We start from the raw sequence: 27,742 nt of genomic DNA on the forward strand, positions 1-27,742 counted from the left end.
ATATACACATTACAGCTGTCACACTTTGCCATTCTAATCACAGTCTTGCCAGCCTCCAGCATTCAAAACCTGGGTCAGGCCCCCCACAATCAGGAGATTGGCTTAAATATCTTTTTAAATGTTGTGTTATTTTTCTTTGCCTTCTGGCTTCCCAGCTTTCAGGGTGTTCTTGTTTCCGGTTTTCAGTCTTTGCTACACCAACATGAAGGCTGGAAATGTATCTGTAATATACTCTGAGCTCCCTCAAATCTATCCACTCCAGCAGCTGGGACTGTAAGAAAAACACCAAGTGCTGCGAGACTCGCAATAAAATGGTGAGGGGAACAAGACTGAGTTGCTCAGCATTATGCTGCTGAATGGAGCCTCTCGACCCTCTTCCATGCCTGTCTCTGTAACTCTGGGATCCTCCAGACACACATGAACTGGCCAACCAGCAGACAACAGGAGCCACGCTCAGGGTCACCGCAGCGTCTGCCTGTCTTAGGGCCGGTCTACACTTAAAATACTGCACCGGCGGTGCTACGTCCCTGTAATGCTTAAGTAAAGACACTCCTACGCCAACAGGAGAGCTTCTCCCATCAGTGTAGTTAATCCACCTCTCTGAGAGGCGGTAGCTATGGCAAGGGGAGAAGCTTTCCCATCAACCTACCGCTTTCTACACCGGGAGTTCAATTGGTACAACTGCGTGAAAAATCCACACCCCTCTGTGAACACAGTCGTACCGACTGAACTCCTGGTGTAGCCAGCGGTACGTTGACGGGAGAGCTTCTCCCCTTGCCATAGCTACCGCCTCTCACAGAGGGGTGTGGATTTTTCACCGCCCTGAGCGATATAGTTCTACCAATGGACGTTTATAGTGTAGACCTGGCCTAAGTTCTGACTGACTTAGGGTCATCCCTCAAAGTCCTCTGCTCTTTACTTATGAATATAAAAACCATAGTGGTGTTTCCCTCTCCCCCCAGTTCCCGAGCTCAATGCTCCTCTTTTGCTCTGTTTGGTTATTTGGATGCTGTAGATTCAGCTGCGTAAATTCACAGAATAAAGTTTATTTCTATCTTCTGGTCTTGGACTTTGTCCCAGGAGTATTAGATCTGTACGGCTCTGCCCTGAAAGGCTAGACAGACCCACGAGCAAATGCCTGGAAGGGGCTTGAAGAAAAGCCGCTGGGTAACTTTAAGCGAAAGCACTAAAAGCAAAGCTTGAGGACGGAGTAAATAAAATCAAAGAATCAAGCGATGCTTTCCCGGGCAAGAAAAGAAGCAACAACATCCTCACTGTGAAAGAATCCGTTAGCAACCTCCAGCTGCCAGGGAACAGAAGGAAACTGGCAACTCACGTTATCAACTACAGAATATTATGGGGTGGCACTTAGCCGCACTATTGTGTTGCAGCAGCATTTCTTTCCCAAACCAAATGATCCCTTTTTCTTTAAATTCACATTCACAATCTGATTGGCTAGAAACCTGATACGCCATCTGAGGGCACAGGGTAGGGTCAAGGGTACAAAGCTGGAGTCATTTGGTCAAGGGATTTGTGAGATACAGCCCCTCCCAACACAAGCTATTTTTAAAATGCTGTGGGCTAGGCATGGAATGCCAGCAGGATCCTGTCCAGGGCTGGTTGAGGGAGACTCCCAGCCCACGCTGTAGCCTACAGGAGACGGCCCTGGGCTGGAAGGCAGAAGAACTCAATCTCCTCTTCTGCGGCTTCTCAGCAGTTTGTACTGGCTGAGGCGTCGCACCCTTGGGAGATACCCGTCATCACTACCCCCTTTTTGCAGACGCAATAAGAGGATGCAGAAGGTGACCTCAGACAAAGCGGAAGATGATTCATAGATTCCAAGGCCAGAAGGGGCCACTGTGATCTTCTAGACTGATTTTCTAGTCTCCTGTGTCACTCTCATAGGTCTCACCCCCACTTAGAGCTGTTGGGTTCCAAAATGGGGACCTGCATTGACTCCCCTAAACTAAAATCCTAGTTTAGATCTGGTGAAAGCTGCCACCACCCAATAATATACGTGTATTGGGACACAGTCCTTCCCCAAAATCCTTGGGGATCCCAAGAGCCCTAAATCCATGGAGTTCTTACACCCAGGAGAAATAAACCATCCCCCCCTGCTTCCTCCCCCCTCCCTTTTCCTAGGAGAGACACCGGGATCTAACTACAGAGGGATGCCTCCCCCTCCCCTTTCCCTGAGAATCCACCCAAGGAAAGATCAACCAAGTCCTTAACAGAAAAGATTTATTAAAGAATAAAAAGAAAGTAACTGTCTCTGTAATGCCAAGATGGAACAATACACAGGGTCTAAACTTATCAATCTCTGGAGAGAATCCCCCCCCCCCTCCTTTCTTTCTCAGTAAAAGCAATAACAGTACAGAATTAAAGAAATTCTATAGCAAAACACAGAATTGCAAATACAGAAATAAAAGTATAAGAATACTAGTTCCTTGCTAATACTCACTAGCTTGAATAGAAGAATTTATTGCAGAAACCTGGGAGGACTTGATTAAGATGTCTGTACTCCCTTAACTCCCAAGAGAGACTCTCTAAAAACAAAGAACAGAAAAAAAACTTCCCTCCACAGGGATTTGAAAATATCTTGTCCCTGATTGGTCCTCTGATCAGGTGTCCACAGGTACTGCTTGTTAACCCTTTACAGGTAGAAAAACCCCTTAACCCTTAACTAACTGTTTATGACATGCCCCCCAAATCGCCAACAGTGGGAACCACTGGCGGTGATTTCCTCCTAGAACTGTAAAATAAACAGATTAATAAAACACATGCAGTATTACATTTACTACTAAGCATGTAACATGTGAAGAACACTTTTTAACCACTTGATTCTGGGAAACTTTCACGAGAGAGTGCATCAGCAACTTTGTTGGAAGCTCCTGAAATGTGTTGAATTTAAAAATCAAAGTCTTGGAGAGCTAAGCTCCAGCGGAGAAGTTTCTTGTTGTTTCCCTTGTTAGTATGAAGCCACTGTAGCGCAGCATGGTCAGTTTGTAGCTGGAACCGCCGTCCCCAAACGTATGGGCGTAGCTTTTCCAGGGCATACACAATGGCGTAACATTCTTTCTCACTGATGGACCAGTGGCTTTCCCTCTCAGACAGTTTCTTGCTGAGAAACACGACAGGATGGAAGTTGTGATCCGGTCCTTCCTGCATTAGAACTGCTCCTACCCCACGTTCAGATGCATCGGTGGTTACTAGGAAGGGTTTGTCAAAGTCCGGGGCCCTTAACACAGGGTCAGACATGAGCGTCGCCTTAAGCTGGGTAAAGGCTTTCTGACACTCATCAGTCCACTTAACTGCATTTGGCTGTGTTTTTCTGGTCAGATCAGTTAGTGGGGCAGCGATTTGGCTGTACTGTGGTACAAATCGCCTGTAATATCCGGCCAAGCCTAAGAAGGATTGGACCTGTTTCTTTGACCGTGGGACAGGCCACTGTTGGATAGCCTCCACCTTGGCCTGTAGGGGGTTTATGGTTCCTCGACCCACCTGGTGCTCGAGGTAAGTCACTCTGTTTTGGCCTATTTGACACTTTTTGGCCTTAACAGTTAGTCCTGCCCGCCTGATGCGCTCAAAGACCGCTTCCAGATGTTCTAGGTGTTCGGGCCATGAATCAGAAAAAATGGCCACATTATCGAGGTATGCAACTGCACATTCTCCCAATCCTGCTAGTAGACCATCTACCAGCCTTTGGAAGGTGGCAGGTGCATTCCGCAGTCCGAACGGATGCACATTAAATTCATACACCCCTGCATGGGTGATGAAGACAGATTTTTCTTTGGCGGGTTCATCTAGTGGTACTTGCCAGTACCCCTTGGTTAAATCTAATGTAGAGATGTACTGGGCACGTCCCAGTTCTCCAATAGCTCATCGGTGCGCGGCATTGGGTAGTTGTCGGGGCGAGTTACAGCATTTAGCTTTCAGTAGTCCACGCAAAAGCGTATTTCCCCATCTGGTTTGGGAACTAGAACCACTGGAGATGCCCATGCACTGGTAGAGGGGCGGATGATACCCATTTCCAGCATGTTTTCAATCTCCCGTTTAATAGCAACTTGGGCATGAGGTGACACCCGGTAGGGTGGGGTTCTAGTCGGGTGAGCATTACCTGTGTCAATGGTGTGGTATGTTTGCTCAGTCCGTCCTGGGTTGGCTGAGAACAAAGGGCCGAAGTGAGTGCACAGCTCCTTGATCTGTTGCCGCTGTAGACATTCCAGGGTTGTGGAGAGGGTCACCTCTTCCACACCACCCTTTCTTTTTCCTTCGTAGTAGACGCCTTCAGGCCACTCAGTGTCATCTCCTCCCTGGGCTGTAAACTGACAGACCTGTAATTCTCTGGGGTAAAAGGGCTTTAGAGAGTTAACATGGTACACTTTAGGCTTTAAGGAGGAATTAAGAAATGCTATGAGGTAGTTAACAGCTCCCAGGCGCTCCTGGACCGTGAATGGTCCTTCCCATGACGCTTCCATCTTATGGTTCTGTAGCGCCTTCAAGACCATGACCTGGTCTCCTACCTTGAAGGAACGCTCTCTGGTATGTCTATCATACCAGACCTTTTGCTCCGCTTGAGCATCCTTTAGGTTCTCTTTAGCAAGGGCCAAAGAGTGTCGGAGGGTGTTTTGTAGGTTGCTTACAAAGTCCAGAATGTTAGTTCCTGGAGAAGGTGTAAACCCCTCCCATTGTTGCTTTACCAGCTGTAATGGCCCCTTAACCTCATGGCCATACACCAGCTCGAATGGTGAGAATCCTAAACTGGGATGTGGAACAGCCCTGTAGGCAAACAGCAACTGCTGCAACACTAGATCCCAATTATTGGAATGTTCATTTACGAATTTACGGATCATGGCCCCCAAAGTTCCATTAAACCTCTCCACCAGGCCACTGGTTTGGTGGTGGTACGGGGTGGCAACCAAATGATGCACCCCATGAGCTTCCCACAGGTCTTTCATGGTCCCTGATAGGAAATTTGTTCCCGAATCTGTAAGAATGTCGGAGGGCCAACCTACCCTGGCAAAAATGTCACTTAAGGCCTGGCACACAGTTTTAGCCCTGGTGTTGCCTAGAGCTACTGCTTCCGGCCATCTGGTAGCAAAGTCCACAAAAGTCAGTATGTACTGCTTTCCTCTGGGGGTCTTCTTTGGGAAAGGACCCATAATATCCACAGCTACTCGCTGAAATGGGACCTCAATTATGGGAAGTGGCTGGAGAGGGGCCTTGACCTGGTCTTGGGGTTTTCCTACCTTTTGGCATACCTCACAAGACCAGACATAATTGGCAACCGCCTTGCCCATCCCCTCCCAGTCGAAGGACCTTCCCAACCTGTCTTTGCTTCGGTTCACCCCAGAGTGGCCACTGGGATGATCATGGGCTAAGCTTAAGAGCTTTTCCCAGTACTTAGTTGGAACAACCAACCGTTTGTGAGGATGCCAGCCTTCATGGTGTCCACCAGAAAGAAGCTCCTTATATAAAAGTCCTTGTTCTACAACAAACCGGGATCGGTTAGAAGAGCTGAGAGGCGGTGGGTTGCTCCGTGCCACCGCCCAAGCTTTCTTAAGGCTGTCATCGGCTTCCTGCTCAGTCTGGAACTGTTCCCTTGAGGCAGGAGACACCAGTTCCTCCGCAGACTGTGGACTTGGGCTTGATCCCTCTGGAAGCGATGTAGGTGATGAGGTTGTTTCCGTTGACTGTGGACCGCTCTCCGCTGGTGCACTAGGTGATATTTCAGGCTCTGGCTGAGCCTCTTGGGTAGAGTTGTCTGCTGTTTCTGCCAGTTCAGGCCCGCTGGCGCCCTCTGGCGCTGGCGTCAGTGCTGGCGCTGGTTCTGCCGCTGGTTGCTCTTCCAGTTCCGGTCCTGGGACTGGATGTACTATGGCTGCTGTAGTTGTTGGCATGGGATCCGGTTCCACCACTTCTGTCTGGGTCTCTGGTAACACAGACGGGGTCCTGGTGGATGGCTCTGGAACAGGGATGGAAGTACCTGCTCGTTTGGTCTGGCTGCGGGTGACCACTCCCCCCCTCTTGGCCAGCTGCACATGGTTGGCCAAGTCTTCCCCCAGTAGCATGGGGATGGAATAATTGTCATAGACAGCAAAAGTCCACTGTCCTGACCAGCCCTTGTACTGGACAGGCAATTCAGCTGTAGGTAAGGTTACAGATTTTGACATGAATGGAGAAATTGTGATTTTGACCTCTGGGTTGATGAATTTCGGGTCCACTAAGGACTGGTGGATAACTGACACACTCGCTGCGGTGTCTCTCCACGCAGTAATCTTCCCGCCCACTCTCAAGGTTTCCCTGCGGTTCGGGGGTATTTGAGAGATATCTGGGCCTAGGGATCCTTGGTGGGATGCTGGGGTAATGGACTGTACTCGATTTGGGTTCTTGGGGCATTTGGCCTTTATATGTCCCAGTTCATTACATTTAAAACATCGCCCAGCTGACGGGTCACTGGTCCGAGGTGGATTACTGGAGACTGGTGAGGTAGTTTGCGGCTGTCCTTGGGTTGTGGGTGTGGGCTTGATTGGCCCTCGATGGTAGGGTTTAGTGTCTGTGTGTACCCTGTGGGGTTCGCTCCCCGTGACAGTAGCTTTCGGGGTTTCTGCCACTGCCATCCATTTGGCTCCAATCTCCCCTGCCTCAGTGAGAGTTTTTGGTTTTCCATCTTGTATGTAGCGACTAATGTTCTCAGGAACACCGTCCAAGAATTGCTCCATCAGTATCAGGAGGTTTAGTTCGTCCATGGTGTTAACATTGGCTCCTGACAACCAGGAAAAATACTGAATTTTCAAGATAGTAGGCGTGTTTTGGAAATGACACCTCTGGTTTCCATTTCTGGGCTCTGAAACACTGACGGGCGTGATCAGGGGTTATGCCCATTCTGTATCTAGCCTTGGTTAGGAACAGTTTATAGTCATTCATTTTGTCCTTAGGCATTTCAGCTGCCACCTGTGATAAGTCTCCGGAGAGCTGTGACCTCAGCTCTACCATGTACTGGTTTTCAGGGATGCTGTACCCAATGCAGGCCCTTTCAAAGTTTTCTAAGAAGGCCTCAACGTCATCACCTGTCCTGTAGGTGGGAAATTTCTTGGGATGGGGAACAGTGGCTGGAGAAGGGTTGTTGGGTTGGGCTGGAACAGGTGGAGTAGCCCGTGCTATTTCCAGTTCTCTGTCTTTTAACTGCATTTGTCTTAGGTGCTCAGCCTCTCTGGCTGCCTCTGTGGCTTTTTGGTCAGCTTCTTTTGCTTCCATCGCCCTCCTGTGGGCAGCTTCCTCCCTCTCCCTTTCTGCAGTAAGTAATTGTAATTGCAATCTAGCAAAGTCCAGTTTTTCCAGTGTTTCACTCATGTCTGTGCCCTCTGGTGCTGACCACACCCTTCTGCAGTAAGGGAATGTACTGTGTTGCTTGCTTCAGTTCCTAACCCTGTCTATCATCGACTAAACAAAGAGAAATCAAATCTATTGTTTTGCAAATTGTGTTCTGCGGGACTGACTGTTCACAGCCACTGACTGTGCTTTTGACCGAGAAAGAAAAAAAAAATTTTCCCCCTCCACCCAAGAGCAAGACAAACTGGTTTAACCAGTGTCTCTCGCCCTTGCTAAGTAGCTCTCACTATGGGGTCTCTTGTAACAAAGCCTTGCCAGAAAACCCTCATTCCCTCCAGCCAACGTAGCTGAAAATTCCTTCTAACCCTGAAAAACTGCTTTAAACCCCCTTTGGTAGAAAAGCCTTGCCTCTGTATGGCTCTCAGGTTCGTCACCGCTGCCAACCATGTCATAGGTCTCACCCCCACTTAGAGCTGTTGGGTTCCAAAATGGGGACCTGCATTGACTCCCCTAAACTAAAATCCTAGTTTAGATCTGGTAAAAGCTGCCACCACCCAATAATGTACGTGTATTGGGACACAGTCCTTCCCCAAAATCCTTGGGGATCCCAAGAGCCCTAAATCCATGGAGTTCTTACACCTAGGAGAAATAAACCATTCCCCCCTGCTTCCTCCCCCCTCCTTTTTCATAGGAGAGATACCGGGATTTAACTACAGAGGGATGCCGTCCTCCTCCCTCCTCCCCTTTCCCTAAGAATTCACCCAAGGAAAGATCAACCAAGTCCTTAACAGAAAAGATTTATTAAAGAATAAAAAGAAAGTAACTGTCTCTGTAATGCCAAGATGGAACAATACACAGGGTCTAAACTTATCAATCTCTGGAGAGAATCCCCCCCCCCTCCTTTCTTTCTCAGTAAAAGCAATAACAGTACAGAATTAAAGAAATTCTATAGCAAAACACAGAATTGCAAATACAGAAATAAAAGTATAAGAATACTAGTTCCTTGCTAATACTCACTAGCTTGAATAGAAGAATTTATTGCAGAAACCTGGGAGGACTTGATTAAGATGTCTGTACTCCCTTAACTCCCAAGAGAGACTCTCTAAAAACAAAGAACAGAAAAAAAACTTCCCTCCACAGGGATTTGAAAATATCTTGTCCCTGATTGGTCCTCTGGTCAGGTGTCCACAGGTACTGCTTGTTAACCCTTTACAGGTAGAAAAACCCCTTAACCCTTAACTAACTGTTTATGACAGTCACACAGGCCACTGAACTTACCCCAAATAATTCCTAGAGCATCATTTTGATTTATTTTTCCCAAATCTTGATTTAAAACTTATCAGTGACAGCGACTCTACCACGCCCCTTGGCAAATTGCTCTAGTGGAGGGGTCTCAAACATGCGGTCTGCGGGCCGCATGCGCTAGAAATGTACACCTTACTGCCAGGTCTCTGTCCAATACAGCAGACCCACACCTCAATCACTGAACCCCTCGGCCTTTGGAAATGAACCTACCAGCTCACCTAGCCACTCAGGCCAGTAGTTCAGGCTTGGTGCATGGCCCAACTGCACAACACTGAAACAAGGGTGCGGTTGACTCAGGCTTGGAGCATGGCAGACACCGGGCCGGTTCAGTGCATGGAACAAGCACAGCCCTGAGACTGGGGGCAGAGGAGGTAGCTGAGAAGAGGTCAGCTCCGTGCATGTCCCAGGCACACAGCACTGCAAGCGGGTTGGGAGAGCTGGCAGCCGGCCGACTTGGGGCATGGCAGACACCCAGCACCAGTCACGGCTCTTTTCCCACCATGGTTACATTTCCTGTTCTGGCCCCGTTTGCTGCTTCTCCCAGGCCCCCTCAGTCTGTCTCAAGATGCCCCCTCCTGCAGCTGGGCTAGACAAGGGGGCTGGGAGATGCTGTGTAACCCCTCACCCTGTACAATGCAGGGGACCCCGTACCAGCTCCCCTCACACACACTGTCCTGGGCCATTGGTCCTCTGCCCTGACCTAGGATGAATCTCTCTCTAAAGGTCAGGGAGAAGCTCTGTCTGCAGGATCCATTGAGTCCATGGCCTTTCTGCTGAGCCTCACGTGGAGGGGGCACAGTCAGTGCAGACTTTGCTGGTTACCTCGGTGTGTGATGGAGACGCCTACACCCCGGGAACCAGGCTGGGATCCCAGCGCATTTCACCCCTGAGCAGCTGCCCAATGGACTTTCAGCCACTGCTCCCCTGGACAGGATGTGGGTTGTTAAATTGAAACAGACCAGCCGGAAAAAAGCATCTTTACTTGGTCCCAACCCCAAGGCTTTGACACTCACTTTGTTTCTCCCCGGAAGAAGGGGTTTGGGGACGGCTGAATCTTTCTCAGGTGCCTCCCTGAAGGGAATCCAGAGAGAACCAGGTCAGATGTGAGCAGAGCAGGGGAAGGAGGGGATGTGGGCCCAGGAAGATGAGCCCAGGAAACTCCTGTTTACAGATTGGCCTTAACAAGTTTATTTGGGCCTGCAGAGCTACGTCTTGCTGCCCTGTGCTGTCACCATAACACTATTGCCTGGTCCAGGCTCTCACCTCCCCACGGACCTCTGTGACTCTGAGCCTAAGACTCACAAAGATCAGGGTTTATCGGGACGAGTGGCAGTTTACGATGCTGATAACAAGACCCCGATCTCCATATTCAATTATTCCTTCACTGAGAAAATCTTCCCTTACTTTTCTCTTCAGCCTCTGAGATCATACCGTAAAACTGTGCCCCTGAGAGCCAATAAATGGATTTCATTGGGTGTCATTTTTTCCCTACTGTTTATACAACCTCCAGTTTACTAAACTGGAAAGAGAAAGGATTTGAGCAAAGTTAAAAGAAAGGCTCAGATTCACAAAGGGCCTTAAGCAACTAAGGCCTGGGCTACACTACAGAGTTAGTTCGAAGTCAGGCAGCTTATGCCGACCTAATAATGTCAGCGTCCATACTAGTGTTCCTCCCACCGACATAACTCAACTGCTAGGTCGACTGAATAGCTCCACCTCCAAGAGAGGTGCAGCGCTTACGTCAACATAGGTCAACGCAGTGGCAGTGTAGCTGCTGCGTTGCCTACACCAGCTTAAGTGGCCTCCAGGAGGTGACCCACTCTGGTCACTGGTTTGAGCTCTGCTGCCCAGCAGCCAGGTTCACAGGAACAAGCCCCTCCTGTTTCAGGACTGGGAATATTTGAAATTCCATTTCCTGCTTGCTCTGCATGGAGAGCTCCCCTAGCAACTGCCCAGCTGAGCAGGCCGGCTCCAGACTCCCAACACTCTGCAGCCTGCACTGCACAGGAGGTGGATCTCCTGGGTCTGGGGAGAAGAGGCTGTGCAGGCCCGGCTCCGATCCAGCTGTAGAAATGTGGGTGTCTATGAGCAGATGGCTCGGAGCGTGTGGGAGAAGGGCTACAAGAGGCTCCCGCAGCCCTGCCCGGTGAAAGCCACGGAGCTGCGCCAGGCGGCGAGGGAGGGAAGCAGTCGCTCTGATGCCGCTTTTACAAGGAGCTGCACGTTATCCTCTGCGGTGATGCCATGCCACCCCCAAGCCCCATGGATACTGGAGGGGTTGGACTCATGGGCCACCACAGGCAACACTGAGGATGAGAATGGGAGACAGGCAAGCAGAGGATCGATTGTCAGATTCAGGGCTTATATTCAGCTGGAGCTGTCTGGACAGAGCTCTGGTAAATATTTGCTGCTTGGGCCACAGCCTGTCTCCATGCGCATTCCCACACCTTGCCCTCTCTGTCTACTTCCCTTTCTATTAACCATGCTAAATTAAGGGGCTTTCCATGGGTAGTGGATAGAGATTTAAGGTCTGAATTCTTAGTGGCACAGTCTTGCCAATCCCAAACTTTTAAAAATCATGAGTCAGGACCCCCACAATGATGTGATGCCTTTTGTGAGAGATAAAAATAATAATAAATGCTGAGTTCTTTCAATTTGCCTTCTGGTTTCTCAGACCTTTAGGCTACACTCAGATCACATTTATAAGTTTTTCTCTGCACCCAAGAGAGCTAGAAACTTCCTTTGTTAGGAAAGGAAAGCCAAGAGTCTCACCTCATCCCATGCTTCCAGGAGCTGGGGTTTTAACAAACGCACCAAATATCATCAGGCTCATTATAATATCATGACTGTTGGTGATACTGCGGCCCCTTTACACTGAGCCACAGCAGCGTTAGTGTACATGAGAATCAGGCCTTTGAAACATCGATTCCAGCTAAACCAAGTTTTTGGCCGTGAATTTAAAATGACTCGATTTGGAAGGATTAGATTATATCAATAGGTGTCTTTAATCGTTGATTTCACTTTGTACACACAAACTGATGAAAAAATATTTCCATTGATAACTTAAATTTACAAATAGGCACAGTAAGAAAAATGCGGCATGAGAACTTCTTAGAGTTTGATTGAAGGATGTTTTCTTGGTATATGTTGAAATGTGGTGCTGACAATTTGTGTTTTAATGGTTACAAAGTTTGAACTTTTTGAATCTCAGTATTGACTGTCATTAAATAATTATTGCACGACCAAAATATTCTCTGACCCCCCCTATAAATTCCCACAGCTGTGAACATTTAAATTGATCAAAACTGTGCAACTGTGAAAGTTGAAATAGATAAATATAAAAAATATTTAATAAATTTTATCTGTCAAAATTTTATATTAAATAAAATGAACTCTGCCCAAGCCTAAATATCACTCCTCAGACACACAGTTCTGCAAGCTCATCAGGACGGGGGATGGATTCTGATGTCCTCCATGGGAAGCCCCAGTGACCCTCCACACCAGCACAGGGGGCTGATTGCAGGACCAGAGCCCTAGTAGGGTACATTTTTCATGAAAGCCTCCAGGGGGGTAATGTTTACCAATTGGAAGTTGGCTCTTTCCAATTCAGTAAACAGAGTGAGTCAGTTCCAGGAAGGGAAACACCCCCTTGCTGCTGCAGGTGGGGCATAGTGTGAACTCAGGAAATTGAAACTTACCTGTTACACTGCCCAGAGGGAGCCATGGCTGCAGAGAACCCCGTGGAAAGTCTCCAGGAGGAAGCTACATGTCCCGTCTGTCTGGAGTATTTCACAAAACCTGTCACTCTGGAGTGTGGGCACAATTTCTGCCGAGCCTGCATCGCCCAGTGCTGGGAGGGATCCGATACAGCCGCCTCCTGCCCTCAGTGCAGAGAAACTGTGCAACAGAGAAACCTCAGGCCCAACAGGCAGCTGGCAAATGTTGTAGAAATAGCCAAACGGCTGAGTTTACAGGCAGCAAAGGGAAGAGAAGGGGAAGGGGTGTGTGAGAGACACCAGGAGGCTCTGAAACTGTTCTGTGAAGAGGATCAAGCCCCCATCTGTATGATCTGCCGAGAGTCCCAGGCTCACAGAGCTCACACGGTGGTTCCCATAGAGGAGGCTGTCCAGGAGTACAAGGTAGGGAATTGCTGTCAAGTTTAAGGGGTAATAACTTTGGATTTTAATTACAGGCTGATTTCACTGAAAGTTACCTGGCATCATCCAGCTCTGTAAAGCCTTCATTGTGTGGGTGATGTTATAAAAAATAAATGATCAGCTAGTGTGGCAAGAAGGGCAAAAAATTATGTCTTTAAAATCTCTGCTGTGGGAAGCTTTTCTCTAAGATTCTCAATCCTTTTCAGAACTACCGTCCACTGTTAATTGAAGCTGTTAATTGATCAATGAGGTTTAAATCACAAGAGTTGCAGGCCAGTCTGTGTGGGCGTGTTACCTTCAGATTGGAAAAGGGGAGGTACAAGCTGTTGTTACAGATTTGTTTAATAGAATTTATTATCTTTATTGGCATCACAGTAACTCTAATACACCACAAATGAAATCTGGGCCCTGCACAAAACACGGTGAGGGACAGTCCCTGCCCTGAGCTGTTTACAGTCTAAATAAGCAAGACAAACAAAGGGTGGGAAGGGAAACTGAGGCACAAAGAGGGGCAGTGAGTTGCCCAGGGTCGCCCAGCATGTCATTGGTTGAGCTTGGAAGAGAACCCAGCTCTCCCCTGTCCCAGTCCAGGGCCTGAACCACTAGGCCATGCTGCCACTTCAGTATCAGCCCTCTGTGAAGAAGTTTGTCCATTAGGAGGGAAAGACTCCTTGATAAAGGTTCCAGGCCCAGCAGGGAAATGAGATTTCTTACTGGGATTCTGAATTCCTGTGTTGCTCCATCAGGGGTTAAACTCTGATGCCGGCCTGCACTAGAGGAGATCACTGAGCTAAATACTGGGTGGACCCCAACACCTTGAGTCCACCCACAAAAGGGCTCCAGACAGCACAGGGCTGGGCCAAATACCATGAGGATTAGCCTGGATTGTAGCAAATAATTCCTGGGCAATGCTGACAGGTGTCAATCTGACCTGTTCTGTTGTGTACGTTGACAAGGACCAGCCAAAGTGGTTCCATTAGCCCCACCAGGCAGCCTTTTGAAATCTCCCAGAATCCACTGCTTCCGGGATCTTTACCAGGGAATGAGACAGTGAGGTACCTGCCTAGAGCACATTGCCTCTGAAAAGGTTTAGCACAGCACTAGGGCAATCCCCAGCTGCTGTTGATACAAATCTGCATTTCTAATAGGGTGGCCACAGATACATCCCCAGAATATGGGACATCCCCACACCTGCCTGCATGGACCCACCCTGTCTTTGTCATTCTGCATGGAGGTGCCCCTCCTCCCCCACTCCCTGCTGGGCACTGGAGAGTCTGTGTGGGGCACTGGGAAGTTTTGGGGGGCTGTGCAAGGGACGCTGGGCAGTGGGTGCCTAAATGTTAAAAGTGGTGGTACCCCTACTGCCCGTGGGGGCTAGGAGCTCCAAGTCCCTGCAGGCAGGGGAAGGGAGCTTGGACCCAAGGCCCCTGCAACTGCCCAGCCACTGAGGGGACCCTCAAGCTGTAAATCCAGCTCTGTTTCCTCCTCTCTCATTTTCACCGGACAAAGCCACACCCAGTGCTGGGTCCCTACCGAACAGGGACAGCGCTCCACAACACTGGGACCGTGCAGCTTCAAGCCAGACGAACGGCCTCCTGACATCTCATGGGGTTTGCCCTGGTGCTTAAACCAGCTCTGTCCAACCAGTGCAGCCCCAGGGCTTCAGGGCTGAAATCCCAGCCCATATTGAAACCCTGGTGGCTTCTGGAATTTGTATCACTTGGTTCATTAAGCCTTCTCGAACACAGGTTTATTGTTTTAGTTTTAATGGAGATATACCAATCTCGTAGAGCTGGAAGGGACCTTGAAAGGTCATCGAGTCCAGCCCCCTGCCTTCACTAGCAGGACCAAGTGCTGATTTTGCCCCAGATCCCTAAGTGGCCCCCTCAAGGATTAAACTCACTGTTATATCCTTGGGGCAGCCGGTGTAGGAAGCAATCACTTGAGGCCAGAGAGCAGGCAGCTAACCAAAACCTCCATTTTATTTACAGATATACAGAGAGCTCACTCAGCCGGTTGAAACCGGTTGAGCTAACCCATAATAATCTAACTCAGTTGCCATAGCAACAAAAAACATGACAACCAAATACACAACACTCACAAGGCTGGGTTTAGCAGGCCAATGCTCAAACCATTGAGCTATATTGATTCACCCGCAAGTGACTCCAGCATCCTGTTACACACTACACTACTAATCAATTCACAAATACCAATAAAGCTTGGTTACAAATGAGATCTCTCTCCAATTTAAAAAAAAAATTGAACCTGAATTGCTGACAAGTCTGAATATGACACACTCCCAGTCTCCATTAATAAGGTTTCATCTCCTTGGTGGTCCTGATGTCACAAAGTGATTAGAACCAACCAATCTGGGGGTTTGGTTGGAAAAACACCCAGCTCCACACCCTTCTCAATACTCCAGATAAAACCTCCCAAATCATTTCTGTTTCTTCAGGAAAAAATCCAGGCCCATTTGAAAACTCTGAGGGAAGAGCAAAAAAAGCTGCTGGGATTTAAAGTGTCTGGAGCGGGGAAAAGCCGGGAGCATCTGGTAGGTGTTGTAGGAGCAGCAGTAATTTGTATGCTCTCTATAACCTGGATGCTCAAAAGGTCTGTTACACTTTCCTCCCCCAACTTTTGTCTCTGCTCCCTCTTTGAATACCTGTGAAGTGGCTTTCCCCCTCCCCCACCCTCCTGGAATGCTTGGGGGATGAATGAGCTGCTTGAACAGCTGGAAGTTCAGGAGAGCTCCCAGGTAGACAAGGTGTCTGGGACTCTAATTAGGCAGCGATCACACACCCAGTGCATGGACACTGCATGGACACTGCCCGAGGTGGAGTGTGACCAACCAGACACGTCCTCTCTAGTCGCAGGCCATGAGGAGCAGGTCCTTAAAAGGGGAAGGGGCCATGTGCTCAGCAGAGCACTCACAAGCTTGTAGCTCCCGTAAAGGCCCTTCGCCCGGACCGCCTGGCCAGTGGTTCGCCGCGTTACATTCCATCGTGCCTCGGGAAGACTTTCCTTCATCACACCATCCATCGCTGCGCTGTGGGACACTTACCTTAAAGGATCCTGACATCTCCAGTGCTGTACCTGTCCTGGGAGCATGAGTATGCGAGTGTGAGTGTGACCCCCCCCCCTTCTTTTGAGCTTAGCTGTCACTATAATAAATGTGCTGCTTTCTGCCAAAGTCTGGTGGGTCATTAGTCCTCCCTAAGCTTACTAGCTGGCCCAATTTCAGGTAACAGTAGGTGCCTGTTGTTATTAACCAGCAGGGATTGGCAGTGGGAGGTCTGTTTATAGGCAGATTCCTCTGTGGCCTTGGTGAACGTGGGCTTGTGTGTGTTCCTCCCTAATCATGGATTGCTGGGTTAGATCCGTGTGTAGACAAGCCCTAAGCTTCCATTGCAGTTGATTAGTTAATGTCTAGCCCGTGTGGCTTTCACAGAAATCCCCCCAAGTGAACTGAATGTCACCCATGAAGTGCTGTCCGCTGTGTCTGGTCATTTCTTCATTGTTAAAATGTTTGTTTCTTTTAACTCCCCTGGCATCTCTGTCAGTGTAGTGCTGAGACCTGCCACCTGCTGCTCTGGATCTGAGTTCCCAGAGACCATGAATAACACAATATGCTGACCATGACAGGCATGGAAATATCCCTTCAGAGACACAGGGGCCAAAGGGGGAGGTGTGAGAGAATCCTCTCTCTAGTACCCATAGGGTAGAGTCAAATGTCAGAAATCAGGATTTTCAACCAAGTTCTCCTTCCTGCACACTCAGCTCTCCATGAAAGGTCCCCAAGCGCCCATCCATGTCCCTGACCAGCTTTTTCCCTATTTTCATACAGAGGCAAATACAAACCGAGAGGCAAAAGATTGTGTCTGAATTTCAGCAACTACGGCAGTTCCTGGAGGAACAAGAGCGACTCCTGCTGGCCCAGCTGGAGATGCTGGACAAGGAGATTGTGAGGATCCAGAATGAAAATTTCAGTGAACGCTCAGAGATTTCCCGTCTGAATGAGCTGATCAGTGAGCTGGAGGGGAAGTGTCAGAAGCCAGCGAGTGAATTCCTGCAGGTGAGACTGAGTGAGAAACAGAGATGCCGACTCTGTGGCTCCATGGCTGGAGCACCCATGTAAAAAAAATTAGCAGGTGCTTAGCACCCACTGGCAGCCAGCTCCCCCCCTCTCCCCATAGTGCCTCCTGCAGGCCAGCCGCCCTGCAGATCAATTCCTCCCCCCTCCCTCCCAGCGCCTCCTGTCTGCCACAATCAGCTGTTCTGAAGTGTGCAGGAGGTGCTGGGAGGGAGGGGGAGGATTGGGAATGGGGTGTGCTCGGAGGAGGGGGCAGAGAGAGGCGGGGAAGAGGCAGAGTAGGGGTGGAGTGGGGGCAGGAAGAGGCGGGGAAGGGATGTGGCATTGGGGGAAGGGGTAGAGTCGGGGCAGGGCCTTGGGTTGAGCACCCCCAGGGACATTTGGAAGCCGGCGCCTATGTTAAGAAACATTCCAGATCCCTACATGGGGAAGGGAGGGCTCCTGAATCATAAGCACTGGGGCCAGCGGTCAGAGATCTGAGTGTAACTCAGCGTGTGCATTCCTGACATGTGAGTGACTATTGTTCTTTGCAGAGTTACAGACACATTGATATTAGAGAGGAAAAGCCCCATTAGCTCAGGGAATCCATGGCCCTGGGGTCAGGGCAGGGTCTCTCCCCCATATTTGCAGAATCCCTTTCCTGGTATCCCCTGTGTGTGCGTGTCAGATGGGACTGAAATTCCCCCAATCTCTCTCTCCTCTAGGACGTCAGAAGCACCTTGAGCAGGTATGTGGCTCTCTCTTTCCCCCTCACACTTCACAACGCTGGGAAAGAGCTTGGTGGTGATGTTAGTTTGACTTCCTATACCTTGGGGGAGCACTCTGCAACCCCAGAGTCCTCATTTACGTATAATGGTGATATTGCATATACAGCATGCCATGTGAGGTATCCCGGGAAAGGTTATGATCTGCTGAAACCCATTGTTCCATCTAAATGTGTATATCATCAATACTAAGTTATGAGAATGTGTTGTATGCTTGTCACTAAAATATGCTGTGGGTTTGGGAGGGGCCCAGATACTAGCTTTCCAGAGAGAGTGACAAGGGAGGTAACCAACTCCCGGGTGTGTACTGAACAGACAACACCAGCCCTTGTCCAGCAAGGGAGCTACAATGCAGTGACTCACCTGCATAAGGCCACACCAGGGCAATTGCTCAACCTTGCCTGGGGACTCAGCAGTGCCCATCAGAGACATGCCTGGGCTTGTGTTCTCCAAGCACATGGGCTAAGGGTATAAAACAGAACAGGGGGGCCCATGCTTGGCCTTTCTCCTGCCCCCACCTATGCTGCAAGCAACTAAGACTTAAGACTCCAACAGAGCAGACTGGCCCAGATTTTTAAGGGTGAAATCTGTGTACTATGAACTCCAGTATACAGTGGGGTGAGAAAAACTGCTTAATCTAGATGTTGCCTAGTCTAATAGTGTTGAGAGTTTAGACTGCGTGCTTATATTTTATTTTATTTTGGTAACCCACTCTGACTTTTTGTCTATCACTTATAGTCACTTAAAATCTATCTTTTGTAGTCAATAAACTTCTTTTACTGCTTATCTTTACCAGTGAGTTTGTATGAAGTGTGTGGTAAATCTGCTCAGGTTTTGCAAAGGCTGGTGTATATCCACTTTCCCTTGATGAAGTGGTGAACCAGTTAATAAATTAGACGGTATATTCCTGAGGTAAAGTGCTGGAAGCTGGTATGTGGGGTGGGGGAATTTGGCTGGTGCTTTTCTCTGGGTGATTTGTGAGTGACTCTGGGAGCATTCAGGCAATCTAGCTGAGTGTGGAGCTTGCTGCTTGTCACTAGCAAGGCATTGTGAGAGAAATCCAAGGCTGGAGAGAGTTAAGGGGGGCAGTGATCCCACAGTCCCAGGCTGCACCCCAGGGAGCCCATCATAGTTTAGCCCCACATCTCCCCAGGGCTCTACAACAAAATGTGTGGTGAACGTCACATGCTGGATACAAATTTCTCTGATCAACTTCATCCTGAGGTTCTCACCTTTATAAATAAGACTCTGGAATTCTCCATTCAGTGGGAAGGACTGACCTCAAGTATTTCCTAGCGGTGTCACCTCCCTGGGAGACTGGCTGCCTCAGGATAGTGGAGATGGTGGAGCCTGTCACTGCTGGGGCCCTGGTTACCATTCAGCCCAGGGCAGCAGTGGTCAAGGGTCTTTCCACCCTGAGGGCTGTTTGGAGACCTGTGTGGAATGAGGTGGAGAGGGGGGAGTTGGTGTCTCAGTCTAGTTCCTAGAGGCAGATTTCTACAGCACTTCACCTGGGAACCTCCTGACCCTCAGAGCATGGGGGCCAAGGAGTGAATTGGCCATGGAGACTCAATTCCCCTTTTATCCCCAGAGCTGGTCTCTCCAGACCAGAGTTGAAGATTAATGGGTCCTTGGAGGGGAAAGCTGCATGGACATGGGCTGTGCTGCACCTGCTCTGAGGCTGGGAGAAATAGAGGAATTCTAACTCCAGGCCCATTGGAGCAGCGACTTCCTAGCAACAACTTATAATGTATCACTAAATGAAATATAATCGTGTGAAATTGTTTCTCTCCAGGTGTGAGAAGTGGAAGTTCCAGCAGGCAGAGGAGATTTCTGCTGAACTGGAAGAACGAGTCCGTGGTTTCTCCCAGAAAACGATTGTGCTAATGGAGGCTCTGAGGAAGTTCAAAGGTACCTAGAAGGGATCTAGGCGGGGAAACTGGGATCAGTGTCTGAGACTGAGAATGGTGCTGGTCAATTGGTTCATAATTAGATTATGCTTCTATTTAACTGTTGGGTGAGAATGCCACGCGCTTGGGGTCCAAGTTACTCAGGTTGATTTATTCAACCCGTTATTTGTTCCAAAAGCATGGCTTGCTATTACAATTACTATTCAAGTAAGAAATGACAGAGATACTGAAAGAAATACTGCCCAGCTACCTTCTCCTGGGGCATAGGCAGGTCATGATGCATTTCTCCTATGATGCTCCATCTACCCTTTACAATGTCTTACATATTATACACATCCAAATTATATATTTATTAGTTCTTTCCCAATCACCTTTGTATGTTATTAATAGTATCTTGTATAACTCACACACTACACATGCATGAACTTTCTAATTGGCAGGACTTTTGCTGTCCAAGCTATTTTCAAGTTATTCTCTCTTGTGATTTGTTCATTACCACTCAGTACGCACTGATGTGCACAGGTCACTTTGACCCCTTTCTCCACATGGGGAGTTTTGGACTTTGCTAACTGCTCCTTGGCCATACGTTTTGGGTGCCTGTTGTCTTTAAGCACATTGTGTGTGTGATGTTGCACTCCATAAGATTTTATGAAAATATGCTAATGTAACTGGAATAGTTCCATGCATAAGGTCTCTTGTATCATTACAAAGCTTATAATCTACAGAGTATCAGAGGGGTAGCCGTGTTAGTCTGGATCTGTAAAAGCAGCAAAGAATCCTGTGGCACCTTATAGACTAACAGACATTTTGGAGCATGAGCTTTCGTGGGCGAATACCCACTTCGTCGGATGCATGTAGTGGAAATTTCCAGGGTCAGGAATATATGTCAGTTCAATGGAACTAACCTCATTATCTCTAGCTTGCTTCTTGCTTGCATATATATACCTGCCCCTGGAAATTTCCACTACATGCATCCAACGAAGTGGGTATTCGCCCACGAAAGCTCATGCTCCAAAACGTCTTGTTAGTCTATAAGGTGCCACAGGATTCTTTGCTGAATCTACAGAGTGTGATCATCCTATTTGTATAAATGTACCACTCTTGTATCTGAAACTAGAAACATGAAATAGAACGCAAAGTGTGGGTCATTAATAGTGGTTTGGAATCTTGATGACTCCAATTAACCAGGACAATTGACTGCAGATGGCTCTGTTTTACCTGTGAGGCTTCCAGTATACTTGTGTGCTGGCAAGTGGGTAATGAAGTCTTGCAGTGACATGTGATCATGTCACCTGAACTGGAGTCCATCTTTAACCTGGTGCTTTTCCATTGAGAAGTTGGGGGTGGGAACCCAGAGGGACAAAGGATTCTCGCCTTATGCAAACGATATATAAGTGGGTGGAACAGAGAAAAGGGAGGCAGCCATCATGAGAAATCCCCTAGCTACCACCTGAGCTGGAACAAGGGCTGTACCAGGGGAAAGGATTGTGCCCAGACTGGGAAGGTGTCCAGTCTGTGAAAGAGACTTATTGAAACATCTCCGAGGGTGAGATTTTATCTGTATTCTGTTTCTTAGACATAGACTTGCGTGTTCTATTTCATTTTACTTAGTAATTCACTTTGTTCTGTCTGTTACTACTTGGAACCACTTAAATCCTACTTTCTGTATTTAATAAAATCACTTTTTACTTATTAATTAACTCAGTATATATTAGTACCGGGAGGGGGGGGGGAACAGCTGTGCATATCTCTCTATCAGTGTTATAGAGGGCAAACAATTTATGAGGGTATGTCTACACTATGGGATTATTCCAATTTTACAGAAACCGTTTTTTTAAAACAGATTGTATAAAGTCGAGTGCACGCGGCCACACTAAGCACATTAATTCGGCGGTGTGCGTCCATGTACCGAGGCTAGCGTCGATTTCCTGAGCGTTGCACTGTGGGTAGCTATCCCGTAGCTATCCCATAGTTCCCGCAGTCTCCCCCGCCCATTGGAATTCTGGGTTGAGATCCCAATGCAAAAAACAGTGTCGCGGGTGATTCTGGGTAAATGTCATCACTCAATCCTTCCTCCGTGAAAGCAACGGCAGACAATCATTTCGCGCCCTTTTTCCCTGGATTGCCCTGGCAGACGCCATAGCATGGCAACCATGGAGCCCGTTTAGCCTTTTGTCACTGTCACCGTATGTGTACTGGATGCTGCTGACAGAGGCGGTAATGCAGTGCTACACAGCAGCATTAATTTGCTTTTGCAAGGTAGCAGAGACGGTTACCAGCTATAGCACCGTCTGCAACTGGAAATTGGTGATGAGATGGCGGTTATCAGTCCTTTTGTACCATCTGCAATTGGAAATTGGTGATGACGTGTATCAGTCATTTTGCACCGTTTGCAATTGGAAATTGGCGATGACGGTTATCAGTCCTTTTGTACCGTCTGCTGCTGTCATGGGTGCTCCTGGCTGGCCTCGTTGAGGTTGGCCAGGGGTGCATGGGCAAAAATGGGAATGACTCCTCGGGTCATTCCCTCCTTTATGTTTTGTCTAAAAATAGAGTCAGTCCTTCCTAGAATATGGGGCAAGTGTACTAGAGAACCAGAGAGCACAGCCGCTCTGGGTCAGAGCCCCAGAGATCCCGCAGAAATGATGAGCTGCATGCCATTCTAGGGGGTGCCCCTGCAACAACCCCACCTGTTGCTTCCCTCCTCCCCCAACCCTCCTGGGCGACCGTGGCAGTGTCCCCCCATTTGTGTGATGAAGTAATAAAGAATGCAGGAATAAGAAACACTGACTTTTTAGTGAGATAAAATGAGGGGGAGGCAGCCTCCAGCTGCTATGATAGTCCAGACAGTACAGAATCTTCTTTAGACATGAAAGGGGGGGGCTGATGGAGCTCAGCCTCCAGTTACTATGGTGAGGACGGTTACCAAGCCTTTTGCACCATCTGCCAGGAATAACCGGGAGTCACTCCCATTTTTGCCCAGGCACCCCCAGCCGACCTCACCAAGGCCAGCCAGGAGCACTCATGGGATGATGATGAGGACGGCTATCAATCATTTTGCACCATCTGCAACCGGGGGGAGGGAATGCTGCTGTTCAGCACTGCAGCACCCCGTCTACCAGCAGCATGCAGTAGACATAGAGTGACTTTAAAAAAAGGCGAGAAATGATTTTTTTCCCTTTTCTTTTTTTTTGGGGGGGAAGGGTGTAAATTGACGACATACACCCTGAAGCACCCGGGAAAATGTTTTTGACCCTTCAGGCATTGGGAGCTCAGCCAAGAATGCAAATGCTTTTCGGAGACTGCGGGGACTGTGGGATAGCTGGAGTCCTCAGTCCCCCCTCCCTCCCTCCATGAGCATCCATTTGATTCTTTGGCTTTCCGTTACACTTGTCATGCAGCACTGTGCTGAGTCCCTTCTGTGGCCTCTGTCTATCATAGCCTGGAGATTTTTTCAAATGCTTTGGTATTTCATCTTCTGTAACAGAGCTCTGATAGAACAGATTTGTCTCCCCATACAGCGATCAGATCTAGTATCTCCCGTACGGTCCATGCTGGAGCTCTTTTTGGATTTGGGACTGCATCGCCACCCGTGCTGATCAGAGCTCCACGCTGGGCAAACAGGAAATGAAATTCAAAAGTTCGTGGGGCTTTTCCTGTCTACCTGGTCAGTGCATCCGAGTTCATATTGCTTTCCAGAGCGGTCACAATGGTGCACTGTGGGATACCGCCCGGAGGCCAATACTGTTGAATTGCGTCCACACTAACCCTAATCCGACATGGCAATACCAATTTCAGCACTACTCCCCTCGTCGGGGAGGAGTGCAGAAATCGGTTTAAAGAGCCCTTTATATCCATATAAAGGGCTTTGTTGTGTGGACGGGTGCAGGGTTAATTCGGTTTAATGCTGCTAAATTCGGTATAAACGCATAGTGTAGACCAGGCCTGAGTTTACCCTGCATAAGCTTTATATAGGGTAAAAAGGATTTATTTGGGTGTAGATCCCATTGGAAGTTGGGCATCTGAGTACTAAAGACAAGAACACTTCTGTAACCTATTGTCAGTTAAGTCTGCAGCTTTGGGGCACTTGGATCAGACCCTGGGTCTGTGTTGGAGCAGATGAGTGTGTCTGGCTCAGCAAGACAGGGTGCTGGAGTCCCAGGCTGGCAGAGGGAAAGCAGGGACAGAAGTAGTCTTGGCACCTCAGTTGGCAGTTCCCAAGGGGGTTTCTGTGATCCAACCCGTCACAGTGTGGTCAAAACATCTTTGTCCCACATAGCAACTTATAGACACATCACATAATAACAAGATCACTTAAGGCAACATTTCCCTTATGCCCAGCAAACTGCTCACCAGGCCTAAGTGAAGTCAGTCAGTGCAAACGCACAATCTCCATCTGTCCAAACTTCTGCATAAGAAATGACCCTTGCACCCATTCTCAAAACTTAACCTAATAACCAGTGGAAAGCAGATACTTTGAGCAGATGGAGCAGAGGCCCAGGCATCAGGGTGTCTCACAATAATTTCATGACTTACCAAAGGTCACAGCATTAAAGCTCACGAATAGCAAAATGGCCCAATTTGGGGCACCTGGGTTTCTCTCTCCCAACTGGAGAGCTGCAGGGCAGGTGCTCCAGAGCTGTGCAGCCTCCACAGCTGCAGGTGGAGTCAGTGGCGCTGCAGGTGCCCAACCCCTCTGAGAATAAGGCCCCAGGTGCTTAAAGGTCGGCACTCAAAATCTAGACCCTAAATTAAAGGCCACTTGTTAAAGCAGGACCCAGCCCATTACTGGGCTCTGGTCCCATGTGGCAGCTCGTCTGGGCACATGGGCTGCAGGGAAGGAGAAAGCCCCTCCCCCACTATCAGGGATCCCTCCAGCACAGGAGCCTCTTGTGCCTCCTCCCCAGCAGCTGCAGGCACAAGGCGTGTTCCTGAGAGGGCTGGGAATGGGGTGGGGGTGGTGAGGGCGGGTGGAAGGGGGGTGGTGAGGGCTGGGAATGGGGTGGGAGAGGTGAGCCGTGTCAAGCTGGGCCTCTGACACTCTGCACGCTGGGCAAGACACACGGGGCCCATTGTCACAGGGATGTAGCTCTGGCTGGTTCAGAACTTCCTCAGCCTGTGCCAAGGTCTGCACCGGCCTCTGCAGCCAATGAATAGCGGAGTCACAAACGGCCCCTCCCCTCTCTCCTTTTGCCTGTAGAGCGGTGAATCTGGCCCATGGATCCAACCTTCCCCCCGTCTCAATTCCCACATGGATAAAATGATTTTATTATTATTCCTATTCCTGCCTAGGGAGGATAAGGCCCCGTCCTGCTGCTCTCTGTAGAGACACTGAGTAAACAGACCCAACAGCTCACAATTAGAGCTGGAATTTCACAAATTCTGAACATCCCATTAGTGTCAAAGGGGCCCAAGTGGGTAAAGTTACTTTTATGCCAAAGTCTTTGCATGATCTGGGTCTAGGTTATGACAAAAGGCAGCAAGTCAATGAGACAAACCAACTGGAGTCTGAACAGTGGGGGGCAGGGAGGGGATGATGAGGGGAAGAGTAAATCACATTTACAGATTTTGTATCCTGGGATGGTTGTGAGCTTCATGGATGTTGGCTCCATTGCTGGGAGAGGCCTGAATGAGAGAGGAAATAGAAGGTTTCCGACCTTCTTATATTAAATACCTGAGTGCGTCTCTGTCTGTTTCTCTGTCCTGATGAAAACACAGATCTGTGAATTCAGAGTGCTGATGCTGTTATAATATAAAAGCCTGAAATCTCATCTCTCTTATTTCCCCTCCAGACACTCTGCCGTCTGCACTGGAGGGAACAAGAGGGAAATACCTACGAGGACACAGACAGGGTGAGTTTGCAGCTGGAGATTGTCTTTAAATTATGAGAAAATTCCAGTGAAAACATCTTCATGAGATTGTAGCTAAAGTTACCGACCAAACTGGCAGTGACTATGGCACACACAGCCCTACAAATAACTCATTAAACAGTGAGGATGGTCAGGCCTCCCTACTTTTTTAACATGGGCATAGTTTGGAGACAGGCAATGGTGGTTTTAGAGTTAGTGGGGCCCTGTGCACAGCTTCATTTTCGCCCCCTCTGCCCCCCAGCCCCTCGGGACCAAGCCAAGAAAAAGAACATTCTTTTTTCTTCACTGTCCTCCTATATTATAAGTAATAGGAAGTAAAGGAAAATAATGTGAGGTACCTTGATTGGGGCAGGGGGGTGGGGTGAAGGAGGAAGTGCGGGGGTCGGGCTCAGGGAGGGAGTTTGAGGGCTGGGTTTTGGCTCTGGGCTGGGGCAGGGGGCTGGGGTGTGGCAGGGGGTGAGGGGTGCAGGCTCTGGGAGGAAGTTTGGGTGCAGGCTCTGGGCTGGGGCAGGGGGCTGGGGTGTGGCAGGGGGTGAGGGGTGCAGGCTCTGGGAGGAAGTTTGGGTGCAGGCTCTGGGCTGGAGCAGGGGATTGGGGTGTGGGAGAGGGTCGGGGGGTGGCGCTTATCTTAGGCGGCGCGGCTCCAAAAGTGACTGGCACACCCCTCTGGCAGCGGCTCCTTGGCAGGGGGTCTCTGCATGGTGCTGCTCGCAGGCACCACCCCGCAGCTCCTTTGGCTGCAGTCCCTGGTCAATGGGAGTTGCGGAGTCAGCGCTCAGGGCAGGGGCAAGGCGCAGACACACCCCACCCCCACTGGCTGCAGGGACATGCCGGCCACTTCTGGAAGCGGCGCAGTATGGAGGGAGAGAGGGAGGCAGAGCAGGCAGGGAGCCGCCTTAGCCTTGCTGTGCTGTTAATGGCACGTCTCTGCACGCCCCTTGGGGGAAGGGAGGCAGTGGCTCAGGCAGTGTGTGGAGTCACCTTCCACCCTCCTCCCACCCCCCCGCACCAGGGGCGTGCAGGGGCATGCCAGCAGCCATCCACTTCCAGGAGTGGCACGGGGCCACTGTCTGCCTGAGCCCTGCTGCATTGCTGCATTTTGGGGGCCCCCCGTCACTGGGGACCTAGAGCATCACAGGCAGGGGCTGTGCTTCGTGGCAGGGCAGCTGATCAGCTTCCCCCCGAGGAACACAGCCCCTGCCCGCGGCACCAGCCTCTTCTCGGTCCTGGCCCCTCTCAGTAGCTCCTATCCGTGCTCCTCTTTCCCCAAGGCCCTGCCCCCTGGCCAGGCCACAAGCTAGAGCTGGGCTGTCACCCACAGAGCCCGGGCTGCAGCGGGGAGCCCTGCCTTGGGTGGCGCACCCTGGGGAGCAGGGACACTGACCGGGGGCTGCTCTCAGGCCCCCTGGACCTTGGCCCAGGGCAGGTGGAGGGTCAGGGGCTCTCCACAGTGGCCAAGGCTCCCAGCCTGATCAGGGAGCAGATCCTCGGTGGGAAGAGGAGGTGTAGGTGGCCATGGAGGGGGTGGGGTCACAGGCTGCGGGGCCTCGTGCCCCCACTACCAAGGGTCCGGAACTGCTGGGGAGATCCCAAGTTGACGTCACACAAACAATCCTGACACCAACCATAGCACTGAGTTCATCCCACGCTGATGAACAGAAACACTCACTGAGCAGACTGTGAACAGAGCTCTCTGCCCTGAGGGCTGCCACATCCCTCTGCTTTACCCTAATGCAGGGGGTCTCCCCATCACTCTTCTCCAACATCCTGCCTTTCCTTTGGGCAGAGCTGGGCTCTCCCATTGGAGCTGCTTCCTGGATCAGGGAGATGCCAGGAGCGCAGCCAGCTTTTTTTGCGCCCTAGGTGGCGGAAGGTCCCGCCCCCGAAATACTGACGATGACTGGGGCGGCAGAAGATCCGACCTCCACCCCCCAAATGTTAGTGCCCTAGGCGACCACTTAGGTCGCCTAATTGGTTGTGCCGGCCCTGGGAGATGCTCTCCCTGTGACGCTGCCAGCTCCTCCCTTCTCTCTGGGCTGGGGATGGGGTTACCTCACTCAATGCCACCTCCTACTTTCTGGTGTTAAGCAGCTCTTCCCCCACACTGCACCTTCCTCTCTGTTCCCTGGCCTGGGAGTGGAGGCTGCATTAGGGGAGGGAGTTTCCCTCTGGGGTATAAAGCTGGTACCGGCCTCCTCTGCTCCCTTCTCAGTCAAAGCTTCTGATACCTTCCTGGCTGTGTCTCTGCTGCTGGAAATAGGGCAGCGTCAGCAGGGGGATGTGGGAGCTGAAGCCTCTGCAATAAATGAGAAAC

The 27,742-nt window shown here is 49.7% G+C and overlaps 2 protein-coding genes across 2 annotated transcripts in view; both read left to right on the forward strand.

The window, feature by feature from the left end:
• The window catches only part of LOC123345253 (zinc finger protein RFP-like), a 46,939-nt gene extending 46,344 nt beyond the window's left edge, over window positions 1-595 (forward strand). The window contains exon 8 of the mRNA XM_044982001.1: window positions 9-595. The gene's annotated coding sequence lies outside the window, so the exon portion shown is untranslated. The remainder of the gene's footprint in view (window positions 1-8) is intronic.
• Window positions 596-10,519: 9,924 nt separating this feature from the next.
• LOC123346695 (zinc finger protein RFP-like) overlaps window positions 10,520-27,742 on the forward strand; it is a 36,274-nt gene continuing 19,051 nt past the window's right edge. Inside the window, exons 1-6 of the mRNA XM_044984168.1 lie at window positions 10,520-12,776; window positions 15,250-15,345; window positions 16,639-16,866; window positions 17,589-17,611; window positions 19,444-19,559; window positions 25,351-25,410. Of these exons, the coding sequence (XP_044840103.1) occupies window positions 12,360-12,776; window positions 15,250-15,345; window positions 16,639-16,866; window positions 17,589-17,611; window positions 19,444-19,559; window positions 25,351-25,410 (940 nt within the window). The 5' untranslated portion in view covers window positions 10,520-12,359. The remainder of the gene's footprint in view (window positions 12,777-15,249; window positions 15,346-16,638; window positions 16,867-17,588; window positions 17,612-19,443; window positions 19,560-25,350; window positions 25,411-27,742) is intronic.

This window comes from Mauremys mutica, chromosome 12 (assembly GCF_020497125.1).
Source record: "Mauremys mutica isolate MM-2020 ecotype Southern chromosome 12, ASM2049712v1, whole genome shotgun sequence".
Taxonomy (NCBI): Eukaryota; Metazoa; Chordata; order Testudines; family Geoemydidae; genus Mauremys; species Mauremys mutica.